The sequence below is a fragment of the Cherax quadricarinatus genome, chromosome 33 (genome assembly GCF_038502225.1).
Source record: "Cherax quadricarinatus isolate ZL_2023a chromosome 33, ASM3850222v1, whole genome shotgun sequence".
NCBI lineage: Eukaryota > Metazoa > Arthropoda > Malacostraca > Decapoda > Parastacidae > Cherax > Cherax quadricarinatus.
This window is the reverse complement of record NC_091324.1, coordinates 21,778,961-21,805,529: the sequence shown is the minus strand read 5'-3', so window position 1 is coordinate 21,805,529 and position 26,569 is coordinate 21,778,961. Positions and strand designations below refer to the sequence as shown.

The window sequence follows — 26,569 nt, the reverse complement described above, 5'->3', positions numbered from 1 at the left end:
TGATGACACTGTGCTCTTGGGAGATTCTGAAGAGAAGTTGCAGAGATTGGTGGATGAATTTGGTAGGGTGTGCAAAAGAAGAAAATTAAAGGTGAATACAGGAAAGAGTAAGGTTATGAGGATAACAAAAAGATTAGGTGATGAAAGATTGAATATCAGATTGGAGGGAGAGAGTATGGAGGAGGTGAACGTATTCAGATATTTGGGAGTGGACGTGTCAGCGGATGGGTCTATGAAAGATGAGGTGAATCATAGAATTGATGAGGGAAAAAGAGTGAGTGGTGCACTTAGGAGTCTGTGGAGACAAAGAACTTTGTCCTTGGAGGCAAAGAGGGGAATGTATGAGAGTATAGTTTTACCAACGCTCTTATATGGGTGTGAAGCGTGGGTGATGAATGTTGCAGCGAGGAGAAGGCTGGAGGCAGTGGAGATGTCATGTCTGAGGGCAATGTGTGGTGTGAATATAATGCAGAGAATTCGTAGTTTGGAAGTTAGGAGGAGGTGCGGGATTACCAAAACTGTTGTCCAGAGGGCTGAGGAAGGGTTGTTGAGGTGGTTCGGACATGTAGAGAGAATGGAGCGAAACAGAATGACTTCAAGAGTGTATCAGTCTGTAGTGGAAGGAAGGCGGGGTAGGGGTCGGCCTAGGAAGGGTTGGAGGGAGGGGGTAAAGGAGGTTTTGTGTGCGAGGGGCTTGGACTTCCAGCAGGCATGCGTGAGCGTGTTTGATAGGAGTGAATGGAGACAAATGGTTTTTAATACTTGACGTGCTGTTGGAGTGTGAGCAAAGTAACATTTATGAAGGGATTCAGGGAAACCGGCAGGCCGGACTTGAGTCCTGGAGATGGGAAGTACAGTGCCTGCACTCTGAAGGAGGGGTGTTAATGTTGCAGTTTAAAAACTGTAGTGTAAAGCACCCTTCTGGCAAGACAGTGATGGAGTGAATGATGGTGAAAGTTTTTCTTTTTCGGGCCACCCTGCCTTGGTGGGAATCGGCCGGTGTGATAATAATAAAATAAAAATCAAGAATGATCTTGCACCATTTCCTTTAAGGGGTGCCTTGATGATGTAGGCCTCTTGATCTATGGAATTGAAGCAATCCTTCCCTTCCACAGAACCAAAAGCCTAGCTATATTTACCTGTCATTTTTTTATCACAAGATAGGTTGCATAAATACTGTAATGAAATTAAGTTTTCTTGAATGTGGAGACTTCAATAGGGCAATGAAGGTATGATCAAGGATTCTAATGTGTTCTGTAGCAATAATAAAACAAGGGAAAATTACTAAACATTTATATAATGCACAGCATATTGTAGTGGGGAAAAGGTTATATAAACATTTATATAAATGTAATTTAAATTAAAGGATGATTATTATTATTATAAGCAAAAAGAAGCGCTAAGCCACAAGGGCTATACAGCGCTGCAGGGTAGGGAAGGAAGTGAGGGTATTGGGAGGCAGAAGGGAGGAGGGATGATCAGTAGGTTACAGAAAACAGCGGGGCAGGGGATAGTACGGGGGTAGAGGGTAGCAAGAGATTGAGGTAGAAAGGGCTGAAGGTATCAGAATTTGTGAAGTCAGTCAGTTGTTGTCAAAAAGTCAATGAGAGAGTCCAGATGAAAGGTGGGTCCATCAGCGAGAAGGGAAGGTAAAGAGAGAGCAGCGGAGCGAAGACGACGACAGAGGTAAATTCTGCGTGCTCGTTGATAAAGTGGGCAGTCCAACAGAATGTGGCTGACTGATAATGGAGCCCGGCAATTCTCAGAGAGGAGCAGGGCGCCTCTCCATGAGATATCTTTGAGTAAGACGAGTATGGCCAATGCGAAGACGGGAGAGAGTAGTCTCCCAACCTCGACACTGGTGATAAGAAGACGGCCAGTAACCTATACTCGGTTTAATAGGTTGAAGTTTGTTACTGAGCATAGTAGACCAACGTTGTTGCTAATGGGTGTGAAGGTGGAAATTTATTGCAGCAAAATAGTCCGTAAATGGAATACCTCTATATGAAACTGGTAGGTCATGTACTGCTGACTGCGCAGCAGTGTCTGCCTGTTCATTGCCCTGTACGTCAACATGACCAGGGACCCAACAAAAAACAACATCTTTATGCTTGGTAAAGATGTGGCGTAGCCAAAGTTGGATACGGAGGACTAAGGGGTGAGGTGTATCAAATTTCTGTATAGCCTGTAAAGCGCTAAGGGAGTCTGAGACAACCACAAATGATGACACAGGCATAGATGCAATACGGATAAGTGCTGCAAGGATGCCATACAATTCAGCAGTAAAAATACTAGCCGAAGATAGTAAATGCCCTCGTACGACGCTGTCTGGAAACACTGCTGCGAATCCTACGCCGTCAGAAGACTTAGAGCCATCTGTGTACACAGCAATGGCATGAGAATGAGAATGAGAGTGGAAGTGGTCAAGAAAAAGAGAGCGGGAAGCGACCATAGACAGTTGGGCTTTCGAGCAAGGGAGAGAGAAAGAACAGACTCGAACAGCTGGAACTTCCCAGGGGAGTAGGGAAAAGTGAGATGCTACATGAACATAGAAAGGTGGTAATTGAAGAGAAGACAAGAGCGAATGAAGGCGAAGAGAGAAGGGATGGAGTAAACAGGGGCGGCGAACAAATAATGTCTACTAATATCAGTGACCATTCTATAAATGGAAGGATTGCGAAGATCATGAGAGCGTACATAGTAGCGAAGGCAATGGGCATCACGGCGATTGGATAAGGATGGAACATTCGCTTCTGCATAGAGGCTCTCAACAGGGGAAGAGCGAAAAGCACCAAGGCATAAACGTAATCCTTGGTGATGAATGGGGTTAAGGCTAGAGAGAGTAGCAGGAGATGCCGCTGAATAGATCTGGTCACCATAATCAAGTTTCGATAAAATGAGGGTGGAATGTAGGTGAAGGAGGGTTCGACGATCAGCTCCCCATGAAAGATGAGCAAGGGTTTTAAGAAGGTTCAGCTGGCTGTGACAAGTTGCCTTCAGAGAGGTAATGTGAGGTTTCCAGGATAACCTACGGTCAAAGAGGAGGCCCAGAAACTTGACTATCACGTTCAGGGATACGGGAGCCATAGAGGTACAAAGGATGATCGGAGATGACAGAGCGTCTAGTGAAAGTAATTTGGTGGGTTTTAGTGCTGGAAAATTTAAACCCATGTGTGGTGGCCCAATTGGAAACACGGTCGACCGCATGCTGGAGAGAAACTGTAATGAGGTGACAGTCAGCGCCTGCACAGGCAATAGTGAAGTCATCAACATAGAGTGATGACCAAATATTTGATGGAAGACTAGAGGCCAAATCATTAATAGCAAGGAGAAAAAGTGTTGTGCTCAGAACACATCCCTGGGGGACACCTTCAGCTTGGATAAAGTCCGGGGAGAGCACATTATTAACCCGAACACGGAAATGTCTATCAGTTAAAAAGTTCTTAAGGAAGGATGGTAGATTGCCTCGGAGGCCTAAGGAGTGGGCTTGGGCCAAAATATTATACCTCCAAGTTGTGTCATATGCCTTCTCAAGGTCAAAAAATATGGCAATAACTGAGTGGTTATTCGCAAAGGCATTACGAACATACGTATCCAAGCGTAGTAAGGGGTCTATGGTAGAACGTCCCTTACGAAAGCCATAGTGACGAGTGGAGAGACTGTTGTGTGTCTCTAAATACCACACTAAACGTCTATTTACCAGGCGTTCCATCACTTTGCAAACTGCACTGGTAAGAGCAATGGGACGATAGTGGGAGGCTTCATGTCCCGTAGTGCCTGGTTTGCGGAAAGGGAGAACAATGGCAGATTTCCACAGCTGTGGAAGAACTCCTTGTGACCAAATAAGATTGAAAAGGCATAATAGGACTGCAAGGGCTGACTGATGTAAATGTTGTAGCATACGAATATGAATGTCGTCGGGCCCAGCTGCCGGTGATCGGCAAGCTGAGAGTGTTGCCTCCAGTTCTTGAAGTGTAAAAGGCACATTATACTGTTCTTCTCTGAGAGAAGAAAAGTCCAAGGGTGCTAACTCTCTGGCAGACTTTGAGGAAAGAAACGAGGGGCATAGATGGAGCCCCTGAGAAATACGGACCAGATGATTGCCAATTTCATTGGCAACATCTAGTGGGTTTGCTATATCAACACCGGCAACCTGCAGAACAGGAGCCGGGTCAGGAGAATATTTACCACTCAGTTTTCGTACTTTTTTCCAGATTGCACTCGTAGAGGAAGCAGAGGTGATGGTGGAGACACAATCTCGCCAGCAAGTGCGTTTAGTGTCACGGATGACACGGCGAGCGATCGCACGCTTCTGCTTAAAATCAAGAAGTCTCTCCGTGGTTCTATTGTACCGGTACCTGCCCCATGCAGCGCGTTTCAAACGTACTGCACGAGCACAAGCAGGAGACCACCAAGGCACGCATTTCTGAGAATGCCTGCCCGAAGTTTGGGGTATAGAATGAGAAGCTGCTGTTAAAACGGAGGACGAGAAGAGGTGTAAAAGCTCATCAATGGAGGACGAAGAAGGAACCTCACTAAAAACAGTTAGTTGTGAGTAAAGGTTCCAATTTGCCTGATCAAATTGCCAGCGTGGGATACGAAGAGGTGGTGAATATGAAGGGGAAGTAAGAATGATTGGGAAATGATCGCTGTCATGTAAATCCGGGAGAACAGACCAGGTGAAGTCTAATGCGGCGGAGGAAGAGCAGACTGAGAGATCGATGCAAGAGAGAGCGTGAGTCCGAGGATCAAAATGGGTGCGAGTACCTGTATTTAAAACATGGAGGGGGTGGGTGGCAAGAAAAGCCTCTAACTGAATGCCACGGGAATCACAGTGAGACCCCCCCAGAGGAAATGATGGGCATTAAAATCGCCAAGTAACAGAATCGGTGGTGGTAATGACGAAACAAGAAAGGCAATATCCGGAATAGATAATGCCCGAGAAGGAGAGAGATATAAAGAACAGAGCGTATACCACCTATGCAAGTGGATACGGGCTGCTGTGTAATGCAGCGAAGTACGAACAAATAGCTGATGGTACAGAATATCAGTGCGTAGAAGAAGGGCACTTTCATTAAAGGTCCCATCAGGAAAAGGATCTGAATAATACAATAAATTATAGCCTGAGATGGGAGAGATAACAGCAGAGTGTAATTTTGGTTCCTGTAAGCAAACACCAACAGGGGAAAACTGGGAGAGTAACATCTGAAGCTCACCCCGATTACCCCTGAGGCCGCGTATATTCCACTGTAAATAGGCCATGATTGGCAATGATAAAGATACTTGAAATCCGCAGGTAAGGGTTCCTACGGACTAGAGGGGTTAGAAAAGTCCACATGCGGAGGCAGCGGAAAACGTTCAAGCAGCGAAGGAACGGTGCGCTGTGAAGAAAGGAGTTGCGCAGATGGAGGAGAGGAGAGAGAAGGAACAGAGGGTGGATCAGTGTCCATTGATGGTTTGGTCTCTGCAATATATTCAGAGATTGCTTCAAGTGTTTCGGAATTCAGAGATGTCGTATGGGAGACAATATTGGAGATGGTAGGGGGAGGATGAGTAAAGATTGGAACTGTAATGGACTGTACCAAGGTAGGAGGGGGGCAAAAGGGTGGAGGGAACTAGAGAAGAAGCGTGGAAGGGGACAGAAGAGGCAGAAACCTGGGAGGTGGCAGAAGAGGAAGAAACTTGGGAGGGAACAGAGGAGGTAGGTATAGTACGAGGAGGAGGGTGAACCTCTACACTTGTAACAGAGCCAGTGAGAGGGGAAGAACCCAGTACAGAGACAGGGAAGGTAAAATAAGGAGGTGGAAGTAGGGGTTAAAGGACCTTTTTTTGACTTCTGAGAAGTAGAGGGACGATTGGGAGGAGGTGTCGTATGAGGTCTCGTCGATACTGAGGCTTGTGAGGGAGAACACGAAGAAGCGTGAACAGACCGAGGCGTTGAAGTAGGGACGTCTGAGCCTAGGACAGCAAAAGAATTAGATACAGGAGTGACTATGGGAGAGCTAACCACAGAGGAGGCTGCAGAAGATGGGACCCCAGAAGTGGGGGGACGTTTTGAAGCACGGGAATAAGAAACACGAGGTAGTCTCCCTCGGAGGCGGAGATGAGAAACTGCCATGGCATAAGGGAGACCTTCTGCCTCTTTGAGGTAACGGATTTCCCGCTCATTTAAGTAGACTTGGCAACGGTGAGAGTACGAAGGGTGAGCCTCATGACAATTAAGGCAAGAGGTAGGTCGATTGCAAGACGTATTAGAATGGTCATCGGCACCACAGACTGGGCATTCGGCTATGGATCTGCAATATTTCGTTGGATGGCCAAATCGCCAGCAATTTCTACACTGTTGCGGTTTAGAGATCACCATTCGAACTTGTAACCGATGTCCTGCTAGATAAACTGAGGATGGTAGTTCACGGCTGTCAAAAGTTAAACGAGCCACATTGCTAGGGTATCGTCTCCGCCCGCGGGCAGGAAGAACATAAGTGTCTACCTTGAGGATTGGGAGATCTTGGAGTTCCAGCTGTTCAAGAATGTCATTGCCACATGTCTGGAAATTTTGTTGAACTATGAGTTTTGAGACTCTATGACCGCGGGTTCAATCCCGGCCGGGGGTATGGTTTATGGGGCAGAATGACGGTACCACTACAAGAATTGAGGGAATGATGTTTTTCAATAGTGACAGGAACAGTATCTATATGGGAAAGAAGAGAAAGATCATGAGCTTGGGTAGCATTCTGTACCATGATGATGCGTGTACCGCTCTTAAGAGCATCAACAGAAATATCTTTACCAACATGGCGTAGGAGTGCCTTGCCAATACTGTGGTCGGAAAGATAGGCGGTAGAGGAAGTTGGTCGTAAAGTGAAGAATTTAGTCCATTGTGCAGACTGAAACTGAGCATGGAAAGGGAGTGCAGGACGTGTCGATCTTTTCTGAGAAGAACGAGAAGGTGGAGAAGTATCATCAGCAGGTAATTGGCGTTGAGGCGTGGGACCAGAGTTGGTCCGATGTGGAATGGGCCGGCGATTCGAAAATTGCCGCACCGTAGAGGGAGAGGCCGGAAGCATAGTCAAAGGAGAGCGGAGGTCAGATAAATCAAAGGAGTCAGTCGAGACCTCAGTACCTGAAGCGGGTGAGGAAACAGCACCTGCAAGAGGTACAGAGGCATGAGGAGTGTCCGAAGAGCGGTCCAAAGACGAGGCGGGGTCAGAACGGGGTGCGGTATCAAGAAGGGGCCCGGGGGTAGCAGGTTCATGGATTGGGTTCTCCATGGTTAGGTTACTTTCTTTTTGTTTTTAAGAAAAGAAAAGAAAAGAAAAATAAAAAAAAAGAATAAAAAAAGGGGGGACCGGGGAGGGATAGTTCCTAGGAGGAATGAAAGGGCCAGAAATCTCCCTCCGCGCCCAAGAGGACCTCAGCACCGCAAGTAGCGTAGATGCAGCATGGAACCCGTGCCATACCCTACCCTTCATGCCAGTAAACCAGCAATCCGGGATAGCAACCTCACATCTGCCGAGCTACCTCGGTGGACAAAAGAGAGGGCGGCCGGATATCCGCCACAAAGCATACCTCCTCCAGCCACCACCCCCCGGAATCCGAAAGGTGGCTTCCAGAGATACACCTGTCGCCCGAAAGACACCCAAAGCCACTCTCCGGGATACCGGAGAGGGATCGGGACATCCCAGGCGATCCAGATTCCACGGCAAACTACGCCACCGCCAAGAACCTCAACGGAATGGGATGGACCCTGGTACCCTTTCCCCTACCTAGGAACTAGCGCGCCTCTGGGAAAAAATCCCGAAGGCCAAAAAGAGGAAGGGCAAAAGAGAGGGATGGGGAGGGGGAGGAGGAAAGGGAAAAGGGGAGGATGGGATAGGGAAGGGGGGATTGGGGGTAATTAGGTTCGGTCTGAGGAAGGAGACCGACAGGTCTAACTCCTCAGACCAAGAGCCTCTTCACCATGCCAAGGAGCCCCCCTTGAAGAGGATTAAAGGATGAGCTATGAAAAAGGTTGGGGGGGGGCAAGACTAGTGCAAACTGTAACGATGGGAGAGGTACTGTACTGCAATGCAATGCTTCAATACTCTTTAACTTGTACATGATTGCTCTGTCCTGGTGATGACTTAATGTTGCCAAACCTTCACTTGTGAAGAAAACCTAATCAAACAGCACTCTGAAAAATACTTTGATTACTAACAAAAACACTATTTCCCAGAACTCCAGCAGCTTTATTTTTTCATAAGTCTAACCTAGTAGTTGGAGTCTTGGTGATGCAATGAGACTACTGGCCCATGCCTGGCAGGTACCTCTCCCCACCCTTGCAGTCTACACTGCCCCCCCCCCTCATCCTATCCCTCTTGCTTACTATATATACCTTGCCTGTGGTTCTCTCTCAAAGACTGAAGAAGCCATTCATGGCAAAGCATTTCCTCATTCAACTGTATGCCAGTTGAATGTTTATTAACTAAGGCACTCAATGTTAATTTTAACAAAAATGCCTTTAATAAAATAAAATTTCCAGCTCAAAATTATTTCAAGTTAATTAGGATAAAGAGCCCAACTAACAGAATGAAATGGAGCAGAGGAAACTCTAAAATCTTCCTTTTCTCGCTCTTCCTGGGGCAGACTAGGACTTTCATGAGGCTGCAAAGTTAATGAAGCATGATTACTAGTACCAGAAGAGTCGCTTATTTGTTCAGACAGAGTAGGTGCACTGAATGGTAAAGAATGGGATGCTTGACGACTACTGATTGTGGCAGGTAAGGGCACCTCTACTATAGCCATTAAGGAAGACTCAGAATTCCCATCTACACTATGACATGTAGGAATTTCAGGAGTGGGGAAAGTGGAATGTGAGATTACAGCAACATTATAGTTTTGCCCACTGGAGACAACTGTTGATCCAATTCCCAGAGGATCTCTCTCCCTTACTGAAGACACTGCTGAGACCACAGCTCCGGGACGGCGCTGATGAACCCGGAGATGTTTGCGTAAATTACCAGATTCACAGAATCCACGGCCACATAACTGACATTCAAAAGGCCTTTCTCCAGTGTGTAGTCTCTCATGAACTTTTTTCTTTCCTTGGTCCCTATGTAAGAAAACACTATATTTAAAACAAATATTTAGATAATTAAACTTATGTTAAAAATATGACCCTTACACGTTTAGCATTCGGTTATGATTAGAATATAATGGTTAAAAATATATACTACATTTTCATACTTGGATTTCATTTTATAATTTAAACACGCTCATCCATTTTAAAAGTACATGTATAGTAATAAATTCTGCAACATTTAATTTTCATGGAGGAGGTGAACGTATTCAGATATTTGGGAGTGGACGTGTCAGCGGATGGGTCTATGAAAGATGAGGTGAATCATAGAATTGATGAGGGAAAAAGAGTGAATGGTGCACTTAGGAGTCTGTGGAGACAGAGAACTTTGTCCTTGGAGGCAAAGAGGGGAATGTATGAGAGTATAGTTTTACCAACGCTCTTATATGGGTGTGAAGCATGGGTGATGAATGTTGCAGCGAGGAGAAGGCTGGAGGCAGTGGAGATGTCATGTCTGAGGGCAATGTGTGGTGTGAATATAATGCAGAGAATTCGTAGTTTGGAAGTTAGGAGGAGGTGCGGGATTACCAAAACTGTTGTCCAGAGGGCTGAGGAAGGGTTGTTGAGGTGGTTCGGACATGTAGAGAGAATGGAGCGAAACAGAATAACTTCAAGAGTGTATCAGTCTGTAGTGGAAGGAAGGCGGGGTAGGGGTCGGCCTAGGAAGGGTTGGAGGGAGGGGGTAAAGGAGGTTTTGTGTGCGAGGGGCTTGGACTTCCAGCAGGCATGCGTGAGCGTGTTTGATAGGAGTGAATGGAGACAAATGGTTTTTAATACTTGACGTGCTGTTGGAGTGTGAGCAAAGTAACATTTATGAAGGGATTCAGGGAAACCGGCAGGCCGGACTTGAGTCCTGGAGATGGGAAGTACAGTGCCTGCACTCTGAAGGAGGGGTGTTAATGTTGCAGTTTAAAAACTGTAGTGTAAAGCACCCTTCTGGCAAGACAGTGATGGAGTGAATGATGGTGAAAGTTTTTCTTTTTCGGGCCACCCTGCCTTGGTGGGAATCGGCCAGTGTGATAATAAAAAAAAAAAAAAAAAAAAAAAAAATTTAGTTCAAATGCTTTTTCTTGTTAAAATACAAATGTGCAGCAACTTATATATTATTCATATTAGTGCTGCAATACAAAAACACTAGTTATAGCACAGAACTCTTCTAATGGGAAAAAGCATTTATACAACACTTAGATACAATGGATACCTTTATTAATCCGTATGACCCTTGTGAGTTTAGTGCTTAGCTATGATTATAATAAGGACTTTTATTAATGATAACATTTAATCTATGCAGGGGCCCTATCACATTAGTTTTAAATAGATAAAGCCATTGCATCGATGCAATGTCATTAATACCTATAGGTACCCACCGTGTTATTTGCTCCTTGGTATTTACATACCATGATTTGAAGCATACACATTTTGTACAATTTACAAATTTAACCCCTCAAGGCTCCTAATCCAAGGAACAAGGATTATCTTCCCCTTAGAATAAACCTGAATGCCTCCATTTGCCCACTATATGACCCCTATTGGTTTAGTGCTTCCCCATGATTAAAATAAAAAAAAATTACAAATTCAATCATTTTAAATTTACATGTGATTTTATGCACAATGGCATAACACAAAAAGCTTCTAAAACCAATTATAGTATAAGTCTTATCAAAATAATTTTTTTTTTTTTTTTTTTAATACTGGACTTATTGTAATGACAGTGCTCGTGTCAGTGTATACTCACTTCAAACCTTAATTACTTTTTGAGAGTTTTGGATTCTTATTCTAATGCATTAAATTATGACTTATTTTTTTCACACCTGCCTTCTCCCACCAAGGTAGAGTAGGAGACAACCAGTGTATATTTATAATAGCTTTTTTCGGGGAAAGAACAGAACTTACTGGGGTCATATAGCACCTGGAGAATTGGAGGAAATTGGATTTAATCCAAGGAAGAAAATGGCAGGTCCAGTTCCTTGTATTAAGTCCCCCCCCCTCACCCCCTTAAGGGATTTATAACAGTGCAAAATAAATTAGACTTGCTTACCTAAAGCTTTTCTCACAGTAGGAACATTTATAGGGTCTTGTATCTGTATGCATGTGTTCATGTTTCCTCAGAACCTCTCTACGAAGAAATTCTTTATTACAATATTGACATTTGTGAGGCTTTTCTCCCGAGTGCTTACGTCTGTGCATGGCTAGCTGACCTTGTCTAGAGTAGCTGAAAAATTCAGAACTTTTATCAATCTTCCAATGCAAAACAGTGTAGTTAGCAACTACTTAATTTATATTTTTATATGTGAATGAGAATAAAAGTGTGTGATTTATAACATTGTCACCCTTGAATGAAATAACACTCATCACTCTGGTCTGACATGGTTTAGTCCGCAAATGTCTGTGAAGTATGCCACATTCACTTTCTCGTGTTATTCTGTACCTTATCAGTTACATAACATCATACAAATTTAGTTTCACCTAAACTTCTTTGTGTTTGTACCCGCTCGTCTATCAATATGCATGCTCTCTTCTCTCTCACACATACATACACACACACACACACAAGCATGCAGAACTGAAGAATTACAATCCTGAGTAAACATGTCAGAACTTAACTCTTAAACTGTCCAAACAGATCTATGTTCACTTGCGTAGTGCTCCAAAAGTAGATCTATTTTTTTTACATGTTTTCAAATATAACAAAAAAAAAAAAACGTAGATCAAAGTTTTTTTTTTGCACGTTTTCAAATGTAAAAAAAAAAAAAAAATCTACGTTTTTTTTTACATACTTTCAAATGTTGAAAAAACGTAGATCTACGTTTGGACAGTTTAAGGGTTAATGTATATATGGATTATAATGACTGCTAACTTGACAGATAGGCAATACGATGAATAAAGAGATGTTTCATAGAGCTGTACAGGCTGCCTACCTATAGAATTTACAGTAATGTTTAAGCAAAGCAATATGAAAAAGCCTTAAGTTTTGCAGAAATACTAATACCTGGAGAATTAAACAGAAAATACAAAATTTAAGGATCCTCGGGATAAGGTTCATTGGGACGTAACTGTATTTTTAGAAAGTATGAACATTTTTGTTAGGTATTCACATACTGTACTTTATATGCTGGCTTCATTTAACATTGTTCGTCAGTTGCAAAATGGATAGTTTTAAAAAGGTAACTTTGAAAGAGCATGGTTCTAGGCAAAAGAGACCCTAGTAGGCTTAGCACTTTCTTCTGATTATGATAATAATCAAGGCAAAAGATATTCAAACCAAAACAGAAATACTAGTTGGATAAAAAAAAATACACGATAGATACTACTACACTATAAATATTATAATACAGCAAAACTTTTAAAAAATTTACAGACCTTACACCACATACGTCACATGCAAATGGTTTTTCCCCAGTATGTATTCTTCTGTGTTCTTCCATGTTGCCTCTTTGAGAGAAACATTTGCCACAAAATTCACAAGAGAATGGACGATTACCAGTGTGTAACCGCAAGTGACTTTCTAAATTAGCTTTCTGTGTAAATCTGAAAAAAACAGATTCTCTATAATTATCAAAATAAAACAGCATGGCAAGATATTTTAAATAACATAGCGTTATATTAAATCCAAACAAAAACCTATACAGTAATAAATTATTAATTGGTTGAATTATTATACTGGCTAAATTAAAATACCACACAGGTAAGAATAATGATCTCACACAGAGTACAGTAAATTAGTGCACTACAAAAGAAAAAAAATCCCGTTATACTGAAAGCCTTATGGGAAATTTACCTATACAATGGTACCTTGACTTAATTAAGTCTAATTCATTCTGTGACCGAGCATGTAACTCAATTTGCTCGTATATCAAATCAATTTTCTTCATTTAAATTAATGAAATGCCATTAATCAGTTCCAGTGGAATTCCTGGCTCTTGGGAGGCAGGAGAAAATACTTCAATATAAAGTTTATATTAACTCTATGGCTTATTTATCTATCACAATTGATCTGACATAATAAACAACATAAATAACATAGAAACATGATACAGTATATACTCTAGAATGAATAAAATATGTGACAAGTGGTGGAGGCCACTCCCGAGGTAAAAATGATTATTGCTCTGACCATATCTTCCCATTCTTGTCCTTCTGAGGTCTTATACACACTCCATTTTCTCTTATAATGAGTCACGAAATCGTAATGGCACGATTGCAAACAAATCGTACCCCGGCCGGGATTGAACCCGCGGTCAGAGAGTCTCAAAACTCCAGCCCGTCGCGTTAGCCACTAGACCAGCTAGCCACAATAAGATTCGTCCAACTAGGTATATTTCTACACCATAGGAAGGTTAGCACAGGCACCACTGTGACCACAAATGCAAGTTTTTACAGACAAATCTCCAGCTAGCGTGGCCGTGACGAACCCTAGCTCAAGTCCCTTCACTGCCGTGGCTAACGCGATGGGCTGGAGTTTTGAGACTCTCTCACCGCGGGTTCAATCCCAGCCAGGGTATGGTTTGAGTGTGTATGAGGCTTACTGCACTAGATCACTAGTTTCACAAGGAAAACACTGAAATAAGTGATTTTCTCATGTTTTTCTATGATTTCATGCTTTAATTCAATGGACATCATCATCCTCTTCTTTTCAGCACTGTTCTTTGCACTTACTTTCTTAGGACCCATGGTTAGAAAAAAAATTTGGCAAAATAACTGCACAAAACGCTGGAATGCTGGGGGGATGTTGTGGTGTTTGCTGTGCCAACTAGTGGCGGCATATCTGAAGCTCGCTTGTAACTTGGATTCTGGCTCACAACTCAGAGCAAAAAATTGACAAAGCAACAGCTCATAACTCAGAAAACTCATAAGTTGGGGCACTCGTAATTCAAGGTACCAATGTACAGTTTTGTATTGTACTGACAAGCCAGCCACTGTCTAATGATCTTTTCAAAGACAAGAAGCTTATCAAGTGTCTGGTATACATTATAGCTTGATAAGCTGAAAACAGTCCTGTTATGCCTTGTTTGAAAAGTTGCTAAGTCTGTAGCCCAGGGGCATCCAACACATAGGCAAAATGTGGCCCATTTGATTGTGGAGTGCAGCCTACCTGATATTGTTAGCCAATTTTTTTTATCTATTACCTAACACATACAGAATTCTTCCTCCGTAAGCCATGCGTGTTGTAAGAGGCGACTAAAATGCCACCCTGCCTTGGTAGGATACGGCTGGTTTGTTGAGAGAAAAAAAAAAACTAACACATGAATTAAGTAGGGCCTAACCAACTCCCTGTCACTATCATTATGTAAGTGTCATGCTACTAGGCTTAAGGTAATTTGTAATTTTAATTGGAGCTTTAATTGCAGTTTTGAAATGCTCAAGTCTAATTCCATTACATGCAGGCCCTGTTTTACAGTGCTTCACTTTACATTATTTTTCTAGTACAGCAGTTTTTAATTATACCCATTCCTCATTTATTCAGATTTCCTACAACAAATATATTCACCACTCACTGTAAGATAATAGAAATATTTTCAGGATAATAGAAATATTTTAAGAGCGTTTACCAATGCTCTTATATGGGTGTGAAGCATGGGTGATGAATGTTGCAGCGAGGAGAAGGCTGGAGGCAGTGAAGATGTCATGTCTGAGGGCAATGTGTGGTGTGAATATAATGCAGAGAATTCGTAGTTTGGAAGTTAGGAGGAGGTGCGGGATTACCAAAACTGTTGTCCAGAGGGCTGAGGAAGGGTTGTTGAGGTGGTTCGGACATGTAGAGAGAATGGAGCGAAACAGAATGACTTCAAGAGTCTATTAGTCTGTAGTGGAAGGAAGGCGGGGTAGGGGTCGGCCTAGGAAAGGTTGGAGAGAGGGGGTAAAGGAGGTTTTGTGTGTGAGGGGCTTGGACTTCCAGCAGGCATGCGTGAGCGTGTTTGATAGGAGTGAATGGAGACAAATGGTTTTTAATACTTGACGTGCTGTTGGAGTGTGAGCAAAGTAACATTTATGAAGGGGTTCAGGGAAACCAGCAGGCCGGACTTGAGTCCTGGAGATGGGAAGTACAGTGCCTGCACTCTGAAGGAGGGGTGTTAATGTTGCAGTTTAAAAACTGTAGTGTAAAGCACCCTTCTGGCAAGACAGTGATGGAGTGAATGATGGTGAAAGTTTTTCTTTTTTGGGCCACCCTGCCTTGGTGGGAATCGGCCAGTGTGATAATAATAAAAAAAAAAAGTAATGTGTGTACCGTATATGCATTTTTTAGGCCTAGCTATATTGCTTACTTAATGTATGATAGTGTAAACATGTTATCAGGGTTTTATATGCAATTGAAAGTGAAAAAAGGCTATGATTCACTTTGCAGCTACTGCTTTTAAGCAGCAGCATAATGCAGGGCATTATGAAGAATTAGTAACAAAAGAAAAATAGACTGGACACTCGCTTTGATATCCAGTTATCAATAAAAAAAATCATAGACTGCACAAATGAATTTCTAGTATGTGGCCCAATACTGACTATTTTAGGACAATTTTCACCACCCTGTGTTGAACTTTTTACAATGATGCAATGTTTTTCTGTAGATTTTATTTCCATGATTGAATACAGTAGTCAAGAGGCAACTTACAGAGTAAAATTTTTCTCTTTTCTTAAATTCAAAGGTCATGTTGATTCCTTAAAATGTATGATTAGCTTTCATGGCTGCTCCCAATTGTGCAGTAGGATACTTCCCATAGCAACTACCTTCAAAAAGTAAAGTGCAGTGTTCATAATTAGTTTCTGCTCCTAATGACTGTTGCTTTACCATGATGTGATTGGCTGCATGCATTCAATTCATGGACACCTTATGAAAAGAACAACTCCAGCCCTATGTCAATGATACAGGGAAAGCTGCTCTGTTTCACACATTTTGGAAGATTATTCTGTGAACACACACTCTTGAGGTCTCTCTCACTGCCAGATTTTATCATCATGTACGAGTCTGCGAGTCTTTTCAGAAAAAACACTTTATGCTCTTATTAGATTACTGTTTTTAGAATTTAATCTTTATTCATAACTACAGAATACTGCATATAGTACAGTACTTTAATACAAAACACTAAATTATAGTAATTACTGTGACTAACACACACATCTGCACTTACAAACAGGACACTTCAGAACAAATATGTTTATCAAATGCCAAGTCACAGCAGGTTAAGTTCTGGGCTACTGTAAAATAAAAATCACTGTAAAGTGAAACATAACCATATTTCACTTTCAAATACATATAAAAGCCTGAAAACAAGTTTATACTATTATATATTAACCCTTTGAGGGTCGCCAGGCCCTCTCAGAGACTTGTTCTCATGGTCGCCAAAGTTTAAAAAAAAAAAAAATTATTTTTTCTTATGAAAAGATAGAGAATCTTTTCCCGATCATAATGACACCAAAAGTATGAAATTTGATGGAAAACTTATGGAATTATGCTCTCGCGAAGTTAGCGGTCTCGACTTTGAGCCCTATTTTCGGCCAATTCCAGTGTACTAGTTGACAAAAATCATAACTATTTCGCTAGAACTTCATTTTTTCTATCGAATGAGTACAAGAAACCACCCATTTACCTATTTCAACTATCCAATAAAGTGGTCAGAATTTAGCAATTTTGCCAATTTCACACAAATTTCAAAAGATGCCAATTTCCAAATACGGTCCAGAACAAACAAGAAAGACATTCCCGGCACTAAAATAACATTTCCTCTGTTCATTAGTCACATCCTCACTCCCCTCTTACATTTCTTTTGCTTTCCACTTTGAATTTTTATTCTCAAAAAAAATAGATTTTGTTATGCAGACTACTGTATTAGTGTAGAAATGGTATAAATAATACCAGCACACGTGTGAAAGAATATTAGATTCACCAGTTGACGTGTATTGGACGCGTGGCATGATTTATTTACTTTTGAACTTTGGCAAAAATCAAACATTTCTGCTACTTTGAGCTCAATTTCAAGGTACTTTTCATTGTGAAACCAATCAAAATCATCTCAATTTCTGTAATATGTCTTCCATTCTATAAAATAAGACCAGGAAAACTAGAATACAACAATAAATACCATACGAAAATACAGTGCAAAGTCGCTGTTTTAAACCAAAAACACGGTCAAAGTTTTTTTTTTCTCATTACGCACTGTGTGCTGCAGGATTTTTTTTATACTGCGCACACTGACCACACAGACCCATTCTTTCATATGTAGGCCTACCAGCTTTCTCTTGCTAGATTTGAGGGCGCTGGAATTTATGCGTACTAGGACGTCAAAAACCCTGGCGTGTAAGCTGTACTAGTATGGCCGAAACCCCGAAAGGGTTAATTAAGTGAGCAACAGAGCTAGGCCTAAAAATTGTGTATACAGTACACACATTACTTAAGAACATAAGAACATAAGAAATGAGGAACACTGCAGCAGGCCTGTTGGCCCATACTAGGCAGGTCCTTTACAATTCATCCCACTAACAAACATTTGACCAACCCAATTTTCAATTTAGCTTATAGTTAGTGGTGAATATATTTATTGTAGGAAGGCTGAATAAATGAAGAATGGGTATAATGAAAAACCACTGCATTAGCGAAACGCAGTAAAGCGAAGCGCTGTAAAGCGGAGTCTGTCTGTATCAGTATGTGTGAAAACTATCTTTATTTTCTATACAAACAACTTGGTTTTAAGTTGGAAAACCCTGGAGCACAACACATTCATGAGTTTAAAAAGCAGGAGCACAACTCTTGTATAAGTCAAAAAATCAGGGGTGCAACACATTTGTGACCTGTGTACCTCCTGTGCAAGAGTGTCTTCTGCTGCATAACATAAAGCATCTCTCACTTACCTCTTTCCACAAATTTCACAACAGTGTGTATATCGTTCTTCACTTGGTCTGTGAGTTTTCTTATGGATGAATAACTCGGCCTTGCTCTTGAATTTCTTATCACACTCATCACATGAAAACGGACGGGTGTTGGTGTGCACAAGCATATGTCTTGTCCATAAATAATGAGCAGGATACAATTTCTTGCATTTTGGACACCTATAATACAATACATAAAATATCATTAATTAAGTATTAAAAATATAGATACAAACCGATGAAAACACGTATGCACTTTAACAATAATGTCAAACAGATGAACATCAATAAATTTAAATTAAATTATATAAAAATGTAATGTCAGTACATTTGTGGCAAGACAGGTATTGATTAGGTGATGTTGAATGTGTTCTTCTTTGGGTAACCCTACCTTGGTGGGAAATAGTCAATGAGGTAAAAAAAAAAAAAATCACACGAGTTATCCACCTAAAAAAATTAAAGGTGGATGAATTGCCTCAAAATCTGACACAGGATCCCAATATAATTTTGTACATAAGGAGGAGGGCCCCTTGCCAGTGAAGTGCCACTTGAAAATACAATGCATCATTTTTTCCCAAAAAATGCTGATGATTACTACATTCAGGAAATACAGTAATTAGATATCAAGATAAAAATCTTTCAACAAACCAGCCATATCCCACCAAAGCAGGGTGGCCCAAAAAGAAAAACAAAAGTTTCTCTTTTTAACTTTAGTAATGTATACAGGAGATGGGGTTACTAGCCCCTTGCTCCTGGTACTTCAATCGCCTCTTATAACAAGCATGGCTTATGGAGGAAGAATTCTGTTCCACTTCTCCATGGAGAACAAAAATATACATCTAAAAAAAATTTGTGTACACATCCTTTAGAAACCTTATTTTCCTCTGTATAGGTTAAAGGAGAGATCATAAGTAAGGCAAAGAAACATGCAACAATCACCTAGAAGGTAGAAACAAACTAATTTCCATCTAGTTTAAACATTAAAACAAGCATGAATGAGGTTTAAAGGCTGTTGCCCAAACTGGAAGTGAGTTTTGCTCAACAGAGCATTAAGCTGTTTAATCCCTGAAATAACCAGAATGGTTTTGAAAGGAGTACTGTAACTTTATCTTTTTCTCTTGGAAACCAAAAATACTGGAAAAAAATTTTTATAATCTCTGGAATGTTTTTATTACAGTGAAGGGGCAAATTATGCTCACCTTTCCTGCACTCATCCAGAGAAAATCTGGGGAAGGAGAAGAGCAATTTAGGCTTTTAGATAAGATTTCTCTTTCCAGCAAATCCCATAAGAATAATAATAAAGTTGCTTTCTTCTGATCTTTACAAAAAATAATTTGCAGTAACCTCAAACTTTCTATTCAAAGGACTAAAATCCATATGACTTACTAAATTAAAACATCAAGATATGAAAGAAACACTAGAGAAAAAAACTGAACAGAAATGCTGACAAAATTAATGTTTTTATAGCATGAGCTATTTAATGAATCTTTGCAATAATGTATATAAATGAAATTCAATTTACTTCTTTCCATTGTTATTTCCTAACTTTCGTGATGACAATAACCAAGTCAAAATCTACATTAACACACTAGGAAATTACATTTTAGCTCGAGAATTCTACAGATTCACTCACTATATCTTCCAGTTCTCTTGAACATATAAGACTAGTGTGTATTTTCACTGTTGAAATTTTTAACAATTTAAAGTGTTTTTTTTTTAAATGATTGGAGAAAATTGTTAATGTTAGCTTTGCTAAAATTACCCTTAATTCATAATTCAAATACACGATCTGCAATGACGAATGTGTTGTTGTAATGTATATAAGCATTTAAAAAAAATAAAAACTAATACTATTCTAACAGGAAACTAAATGTGCCTATCAAAAGGCTGAAAGTAAACTTGATAAATTATAAAAATAGCTAACTATAATGTTTCATATTTCTAGATTGTTATTCTAGAACGATGAATTACATGTTACCATACTCACACTAAAGTCTGCATGTGCTGTACTTTGAGAAAACTAAACAGGAAGTGGACAATGTAGTTTTAAAGCATTATGGAAATAATTACTGTACTGCATTGTAATTTAAAATTTGTTAATGAGAATTTTGAAAGATGAACAGGCAGAGCAGTAACAAAACGGTGAATGTGCAAGTGAATAAATTTAAAAACAAGGTGCTACTGGAAATAATGTTCTGAAAATAAGCGAACTGAATCAACTGACTTAAATATCAGTAATGTACATGGCCTCATAACATCGAGGTAACTCCTACTTTCAAAATAATGCAAAAATACCATGAGTAGTACAGTGGACCCCCGCATAACGATCAACTCCGAATGCGACCAATTATGTAAGTGTATTTATGTAAGTGTATTTATGTAAGTGCATTTGTACGTGTAAGTTTGGGGGTCTGAAATGGACTAATTTACTTCACAATATTCCTTATGGGAACAAATTCGGTCAGTACTGGCACCTGAACATACTTCTGGAGTGAAAAAATATCGTTAACCGGGGGTCCACTGTATTAGGAACAAAAACCAAATTTAATTTTAATTTTCCTGTTGCACTCTCCCTTACCTTTATTAACCCCTACCCTCATACACTCCTGCCCCTTATTCCCTCCTCACCTTTAGATGTTCCTTCCTGCAGCACTGCACAACCCTTTTGGGTTTAGTGCTTAATTTTATTATGTATTATTATTATGAACAACAATTAAAGTATAATTCCATGAGTATCATCTAGATGAATGAAACAATGTAACAATCCAAAGAGTATCATCAATATAACCAAAATTATGCAGTGTGTCTATAAGTTTCATGGAAAAATATACAGTAGAGTAAGAAATTTAAATTTTTTCTGGATTCATTCATAGGCCACTGGAAAATAAGATTTATTAGCTCAAAAAAATATTAAAAGTTCTGCACTAGTTTTTCTAAACCCCACAAAGGAACTATTATAACAGGCAGCTAGTAACTTTAGATTTCTATTGAAGTTCTCTCGTTTTACAGTGACTACATCCCACCAAGGTAAAGTGACATAAAGAGAAAAAGCATACACCATGATTCATTCATAAGCTGTCTTGCCAGAAGTGTGCAGACATCACAGTAAAAATGAACCCTCTAAGTTGCAACCTCTACACCTATCCTTCAGTATACAGGCACTGTACTCCTCACCTCCAGAACTCAAATGTTATAATATATATGAGGAGATTCTGTACCAATATCAGTACAGTTGCTCAAAAGATAAAATATATTCTGCAATAAATCTTTGGTACTAGGTAGTACATTGGTAGACAGCAACCACCCAGGGAGGTACAGTGGAACCCCGGTTCGCAATGCTATCGGTATCCGATAAATCCGGTAACCGATGCATTATATCGCAGAAAATTTGCCTCGCTTCCCGATACAAAACCCGGTATGCGATGTGGTTCATACAAGACGTGTCCATGTGTGGCCTGAACTGCCCCGTGTGTTTACAAGCCAGCCAGTGTGTGCGCATCTAAGGATACATTCGGTACATTCCATATTATCCATATTATTACTGTTTTTGGTGCCTGTTTTTGCAAAATAAGTCACCATGGGCCCCAAGAAAGCTCCCAGTGCCAACCCTTCGAGACCAAGGGTGCTAATGACTGTTGAAATGAAGAAAGAGATAATTGCAAAGTACGAAAGTGGAGTGCGTGTGTCGGAGCTGGTCAGGTTGTATAGTAAACCCCAATCAACCATCTCTACTATAGTGAGCAAGAAAACGGCAATCAAGGAAGCTGTTCTTGCAAAAGGTGCAACTGTGATTACGAAACAGCGACCGCAAGTGTTAGAAAATGTTGAGAGACTGTTATTGGTGTGGATAAATGAAAAACAGATAGCAGGAGATAGCATCTCTAAAGCAATCATTTGTGAAAAGGCTAGGCAGTTGCATGACGATTTGGTAAAAAAATTGCCTGCAACTAGTGGTGATGTGAGTGAATTTAAGGCCAGCAAAGGTTGGTTTGAAAGATTTAAGAATCGTAGTGGTATACATAGTGTGATTAGGCATGGTGAGGCTGCCAGTTCAGACCACAAAGCAGCTGAAAAATATGTGCATGAATTCAAGGAGTACATAGAGGCTGAAGGATTGAAACCTGAACAAGTGTTTAATTGTGACGAAACAGGCCTGTTTTGGAAGAAATTACCAAGCAGGACCTACATTACTCAGGAGGAAAAGGCACTCCCAGGACATAAGCCTATGAAAGACAGGCTTACTCTGTTGATGTGTTCCAATGCTAGTGGTGATTGCAAAGTGAAGCCTTTATTGGTGTATCACTCAAACTCCCAGAGCGTTCAGGCAAAAGAATGTCCTCAAGGCTAATTTGTGTGTGCTGTGGAGGGCAAACAGTAAGGCATGGGTCACTAGGGACTTTTTCTATGACTGGTTACACCATGCGTTTGCCCCCAGTGTGAAAAATTACTTAATTGAAAAGGAATTAGACCTTAAGTGCCTCCTGGTATTAGACAATGCCCCTGGTCATCCTACAGACTTGTCAGAGCGACTTTGTGGGGACATGAGTTTCATTAAGGTCAAGTTCTTGCCTCCTAATACCACTCCTCCTGCAGCCCATGGACCAGCAGGTCATTACCAACTTCAAGAAACTGTACACAAAAGCTATGTTTGAAAGGTGCTTTGAAGTGACCACAGAAACTCAACTGACTCTAAAGGAGTTTTGGAAGGATCACTTTACTATCCTCAATTGTGTAAAACTTATAGGTAAGGCTTGGGAGGGAGTGACTAAGAGGACCTTGAACTCTGCCTGGAAAAGACTGTGGCCAGAATGTGTAGACAAAAGGGATTTCGAAGGCTTTGAGGCTAACCCTGAGAATCCTATGCCAGTTGAGGAGTCCATTGTGGCATTGGGGAAGTCCTTGGGGTTGGAGGTTAGTGGGGAGGATGTGGAAGAGTTGGTGGAGGAGGACAATGAAGAACTAACCACTGATGAGCTGCTAGATCAACTTCAACAGCAAGAGGCCACACCTGAGGAAATTGCTTCGGAGGAGGGGAGAGAGAAATTGAAGAAGTTGCCTACTTCAAAGATTAAGGAAATCTGTGCAAAGTGGCTTGAAGTGCAAACCTTCATGGATGAAAATCACCCTCAGACAGCTATTGCAAGCCGTGCTTTAGGAAAGTCATAAAGGAACGAGAGGTACAGGCCTCTATGGACAGATATGTTGTGCGACAGAGGTCCAGTGACTCTCAACCTGGTCCTAGTGGCATTAAAAGAAGAAGGGAAGTAACCCCGGAAAAGGACTTGCTACCTCAAGTCCTAATGGAGGGGGATTCCCCTTCTAAATGCTAACACCATCCACACACTCCCCTTCTCCCATCCCATCAATCATCACCAGATCTTCATTAAAGGTAAGTGTCAATTATTCTTTCGTTATTTATTGTTATTTATTGTTATTGTTGTTACTGTAATTACTATTCTATTGCATTAAACTTAATATTTCATGTGGTAAAAGTTTTTTTTTCATACTTTTTGGTGTCTTGCACGGATTAATTTGATTTCCATTATTTCTTATGGGGAAAATTGATTCGCTTTCCGATATTTTTGGTTTACAATGAGCTCTCAGGAACAGATTAGTATCGCGAACCGGGGGGTCCACTGTACTACCTTCCTGCCAAGTGAGTCTAAAACGGAAGCCTGTAATTGTTTTACAAGATGGTAGGATTTCTGGTGGCTCTTTTCTGTCTCATAAACATGCAAGATTTCAGGTACATCTTTTAACTTCTACTTACACTTAGGTCACACTACACAACAGAATTCTTCCTCCGTAAGCCATGCGTGTTTTAAGAGGCGGCTAAAATGCCGGGAGTAAGGGGCTAGTAACCCCTTCTCCTGTATAAATTACTAAATTTAAAAAGAGAAACTTTTGTTTTTCTTTTTGGGCCACTCTGCCTTGGTGGGATATGGCCGGTTTGTTGAAAAAAAAAAAAGTCTCCAAAAACCACCCTGTATCCTATAAACTGAAGGTCAGTGATGGGAGCTATAAGTTTGGGTGTGGGGTGCACTACAGCTCTTCCAGTTACATCTAATACTAAGCCATTGAAACTAAAAAAGTCTTATAAGCTGTGTCTGATAAGCCACGAAATAAAATATATACACACCCCTCTGGGTTTTCTTCTATTTTTTTACTAGTTCTTGTTCTTGTTTATTTCCTCTTATCTGCATGGTGAAGTGGAACAGAATTCTTCCTCCATAAGCCATGCGTGTCGTAAGAGGCAACTAAAATGTCGGGAGCAAGGGGCTAGTAACCTCTTCTCCTATATAAATTATTAAATTTAAGAAGAGAAACTTTTGTTTTTCTTTTTGGGTCACCTTGCCTCAGTGGGATACGGCCAGTTTGTTGAAAGAAGAAAGAAGAAAAATCTTTGGTACCAGAGTTGCAAAAACTGAAAAGAGTTAGCATTAGAAGCCGAGTGTAGAACTCCTATATTCTCCATGTACTATATATGTAATAGTATTGGCAATGCTCCCAGTGTTCCCATATGTAGGTTAACTTGTTTGCTCTATTATGCCACCTCAAATATACTTGTGAAGCAAGTACAGGAGGGCCCCACTTATACGGCGGGTTAGGTTCCAGGCTACCGCCGTAAAGTGGAACACCCTTTTTTTCCACTTACAAATGCATACAAACACTAGATAACAAGTTTACACTAACATATATTATGTTAGCAATAGAACCAGGCATCAAAAAACAATAAAAAAGTACAATACACACATAGTGCACTCATTACTTACCTTAAAATATTTATAGTCTTAATCTAGGGTGAGACAAGTAGTATTTATTGTAAGAAATCAAGTGTGGTATGTATGGTAGTCAGCCAGGCTACCATACCAGGCCACCCCACCCACACATACTATTCTATGATATTTAAGCATCCCAGAGTGATAAAATGTATATACAGTTCACTCATTACTTACCTTAAAATATAGAGTGAGATGAGTAGTATTTATTGTAAAAAATCAAGTGTGGTATGTATGGTAGTCAGCCAGGCTACCATACCAGGCCAACCCACCCACACATACTATTCTATGATATTTAAGCATCCCAGAGCGATAAAATGTATATACAGTTCACTCATTACTTACCTTAAAATATAGGGTGAGATGAGTAGTATTTATTGTAAAAAATCAAGTGTGGTATGTATGGTAGTCAGCCAGGCTACCATACCAGAGAGAAAGAATGAGTGCATGAGAGAGGACAGGCGCAGAGTTATGTAAACAAACCAGGCGAAGGTAAGTTTTGTAAACAGTGTACACGTCTGGTTTGTGTACAAGTTACATTGTGTACAGGTTGTCTCTACATTGATATGGTAGAATAAATAAAAAAGAACACTCCCATTCTCATGTAACATCATTTTGAGAAGAAATGATGCTCTGAGTGAAGGCAATGGAAGTAAGTCACTCTGACTTTTTTGGGTTATCCTAGGTTCTCTACACATATGTTATGTATTTATGTTATGTATCGTGTTTATTATATAATTTTGAAAAAAATATCACGGATGGATTAATGAAAATGTGTATATTAACGTAATATACAACATTTAATGAAACACCGAGCTCAGACAGCGTAAACAAACAAACTGAACAGGTTGTGGACGATCACTCGGTCAGGCGAAATAGACGGTATTAATACGTGTCCAGTTTTAGTTCATTCATGTACATTTGTAAGAGTTTGTGAAACTTTTACCTTATAATATTTTTATTATTATTATAATAATTAAATCACGAAACAAATACTCTTACACTGTGTACAAGTTAGTACAGAATTATAGCTATAAAGTGAAGGCATACGAAAGGAATATTTTTCTACAGTTATCCGTAGTAACAGGTGACGGGCTAGAGAAAACGTAATTCTTCCGACACTTCTACAAACCGTTTGGTAAACATCTCATATATATTTGTATAAATTTTTATACTGTGGGTGCATGTATCATGTTTGTGTGTTACATAATGTGTTTCTTATATAATTTTGAAAAAAATATCATAGATAGATTAAGGGAAATGTCTATATTAACGTAATATGCGACATTAATGCGCCCAAGAGATTATTATTATTATTATTATTATTATTGCATCAAGAGTAGACTCTTAGTGATTTTAATGTGTACCTACATGCCAGCACAGTGTGTAAGTTTATTAGGTACAGGTGTACACAAGTTTAATTATCAAGTACAATACATATAAAATATACAATAACTTTAAAACACTTGAAATTTTGGAAAGTTTCCAGACATAATAAGGAGATGTGCTCAGGGAGAATGTAAACAAACTCGGTGGGCTGCTGTGACCGTATTAGAAAGACAGGTGGGGGGAGCCGTATAGCGAGTTTTGGTCATAATTTGAAATGTCCGTATTAGCGGAACGCCGTAAAGCGAAACGCCGTAAAGCGGGGCCCTGCTGTATAAACTGACCAGCCCTTCTCAAAATACAAATGAGAACAAAAACCCAACAATACTGTTAAAATATACCATTTACATAGGAAAAACTCATTTCATTTCTTAATATAGAAAAGAAAAAAATTTTTAAGCAAGATAGTGAAAAGGTCACAGTGATTAGA

At 40.3% G+C, this 26,569-nt stretch overlaps 1 protein-coding gene across 2 annotated transcripts in view; it reads right to left on the bottom strand.

Annotated features, from left to right (window-relative positions):
• Nucleotides 1-7,986: 7,986 nt before the first annotated feature.
• LOC128693868 (zinc finger protein 570) overlaps nucleotides 7,987-26,569 on the bottom strand; it is a 45,020-nt gene continuing 26,437 nt past the window's right edge. For both annotated transcript variants that reach the window (XM_070090911.1, XM_070090912.1), the window contains exons 7-10: nucleotides 17,957-18,154; nucleotides 12,479-12,646; nucleotides 11,157-11,330; nucleotides 7,987-9,091 (exon numbers count right to left, since the gene is read on the bottom strand). In XM_070090911.1, coding sequence (XP_069947012.1) covers nucleotides 8,539-9,091; nucleotides 11,157-11,330; nucleotides 12,479-12,646; nucleotides 17,957-18,154 — 1,093 coding nt within the window. In that variant the 3' untranslated portion in view covers nucleotides 7,987-8,538. The remainder of the gene's footprint in view (nucleotides 9,092-11,156; nucleotides 11,331-12,478; nucleotides 12,647-17,956; nucleotides 18,155-26,569) is intronic.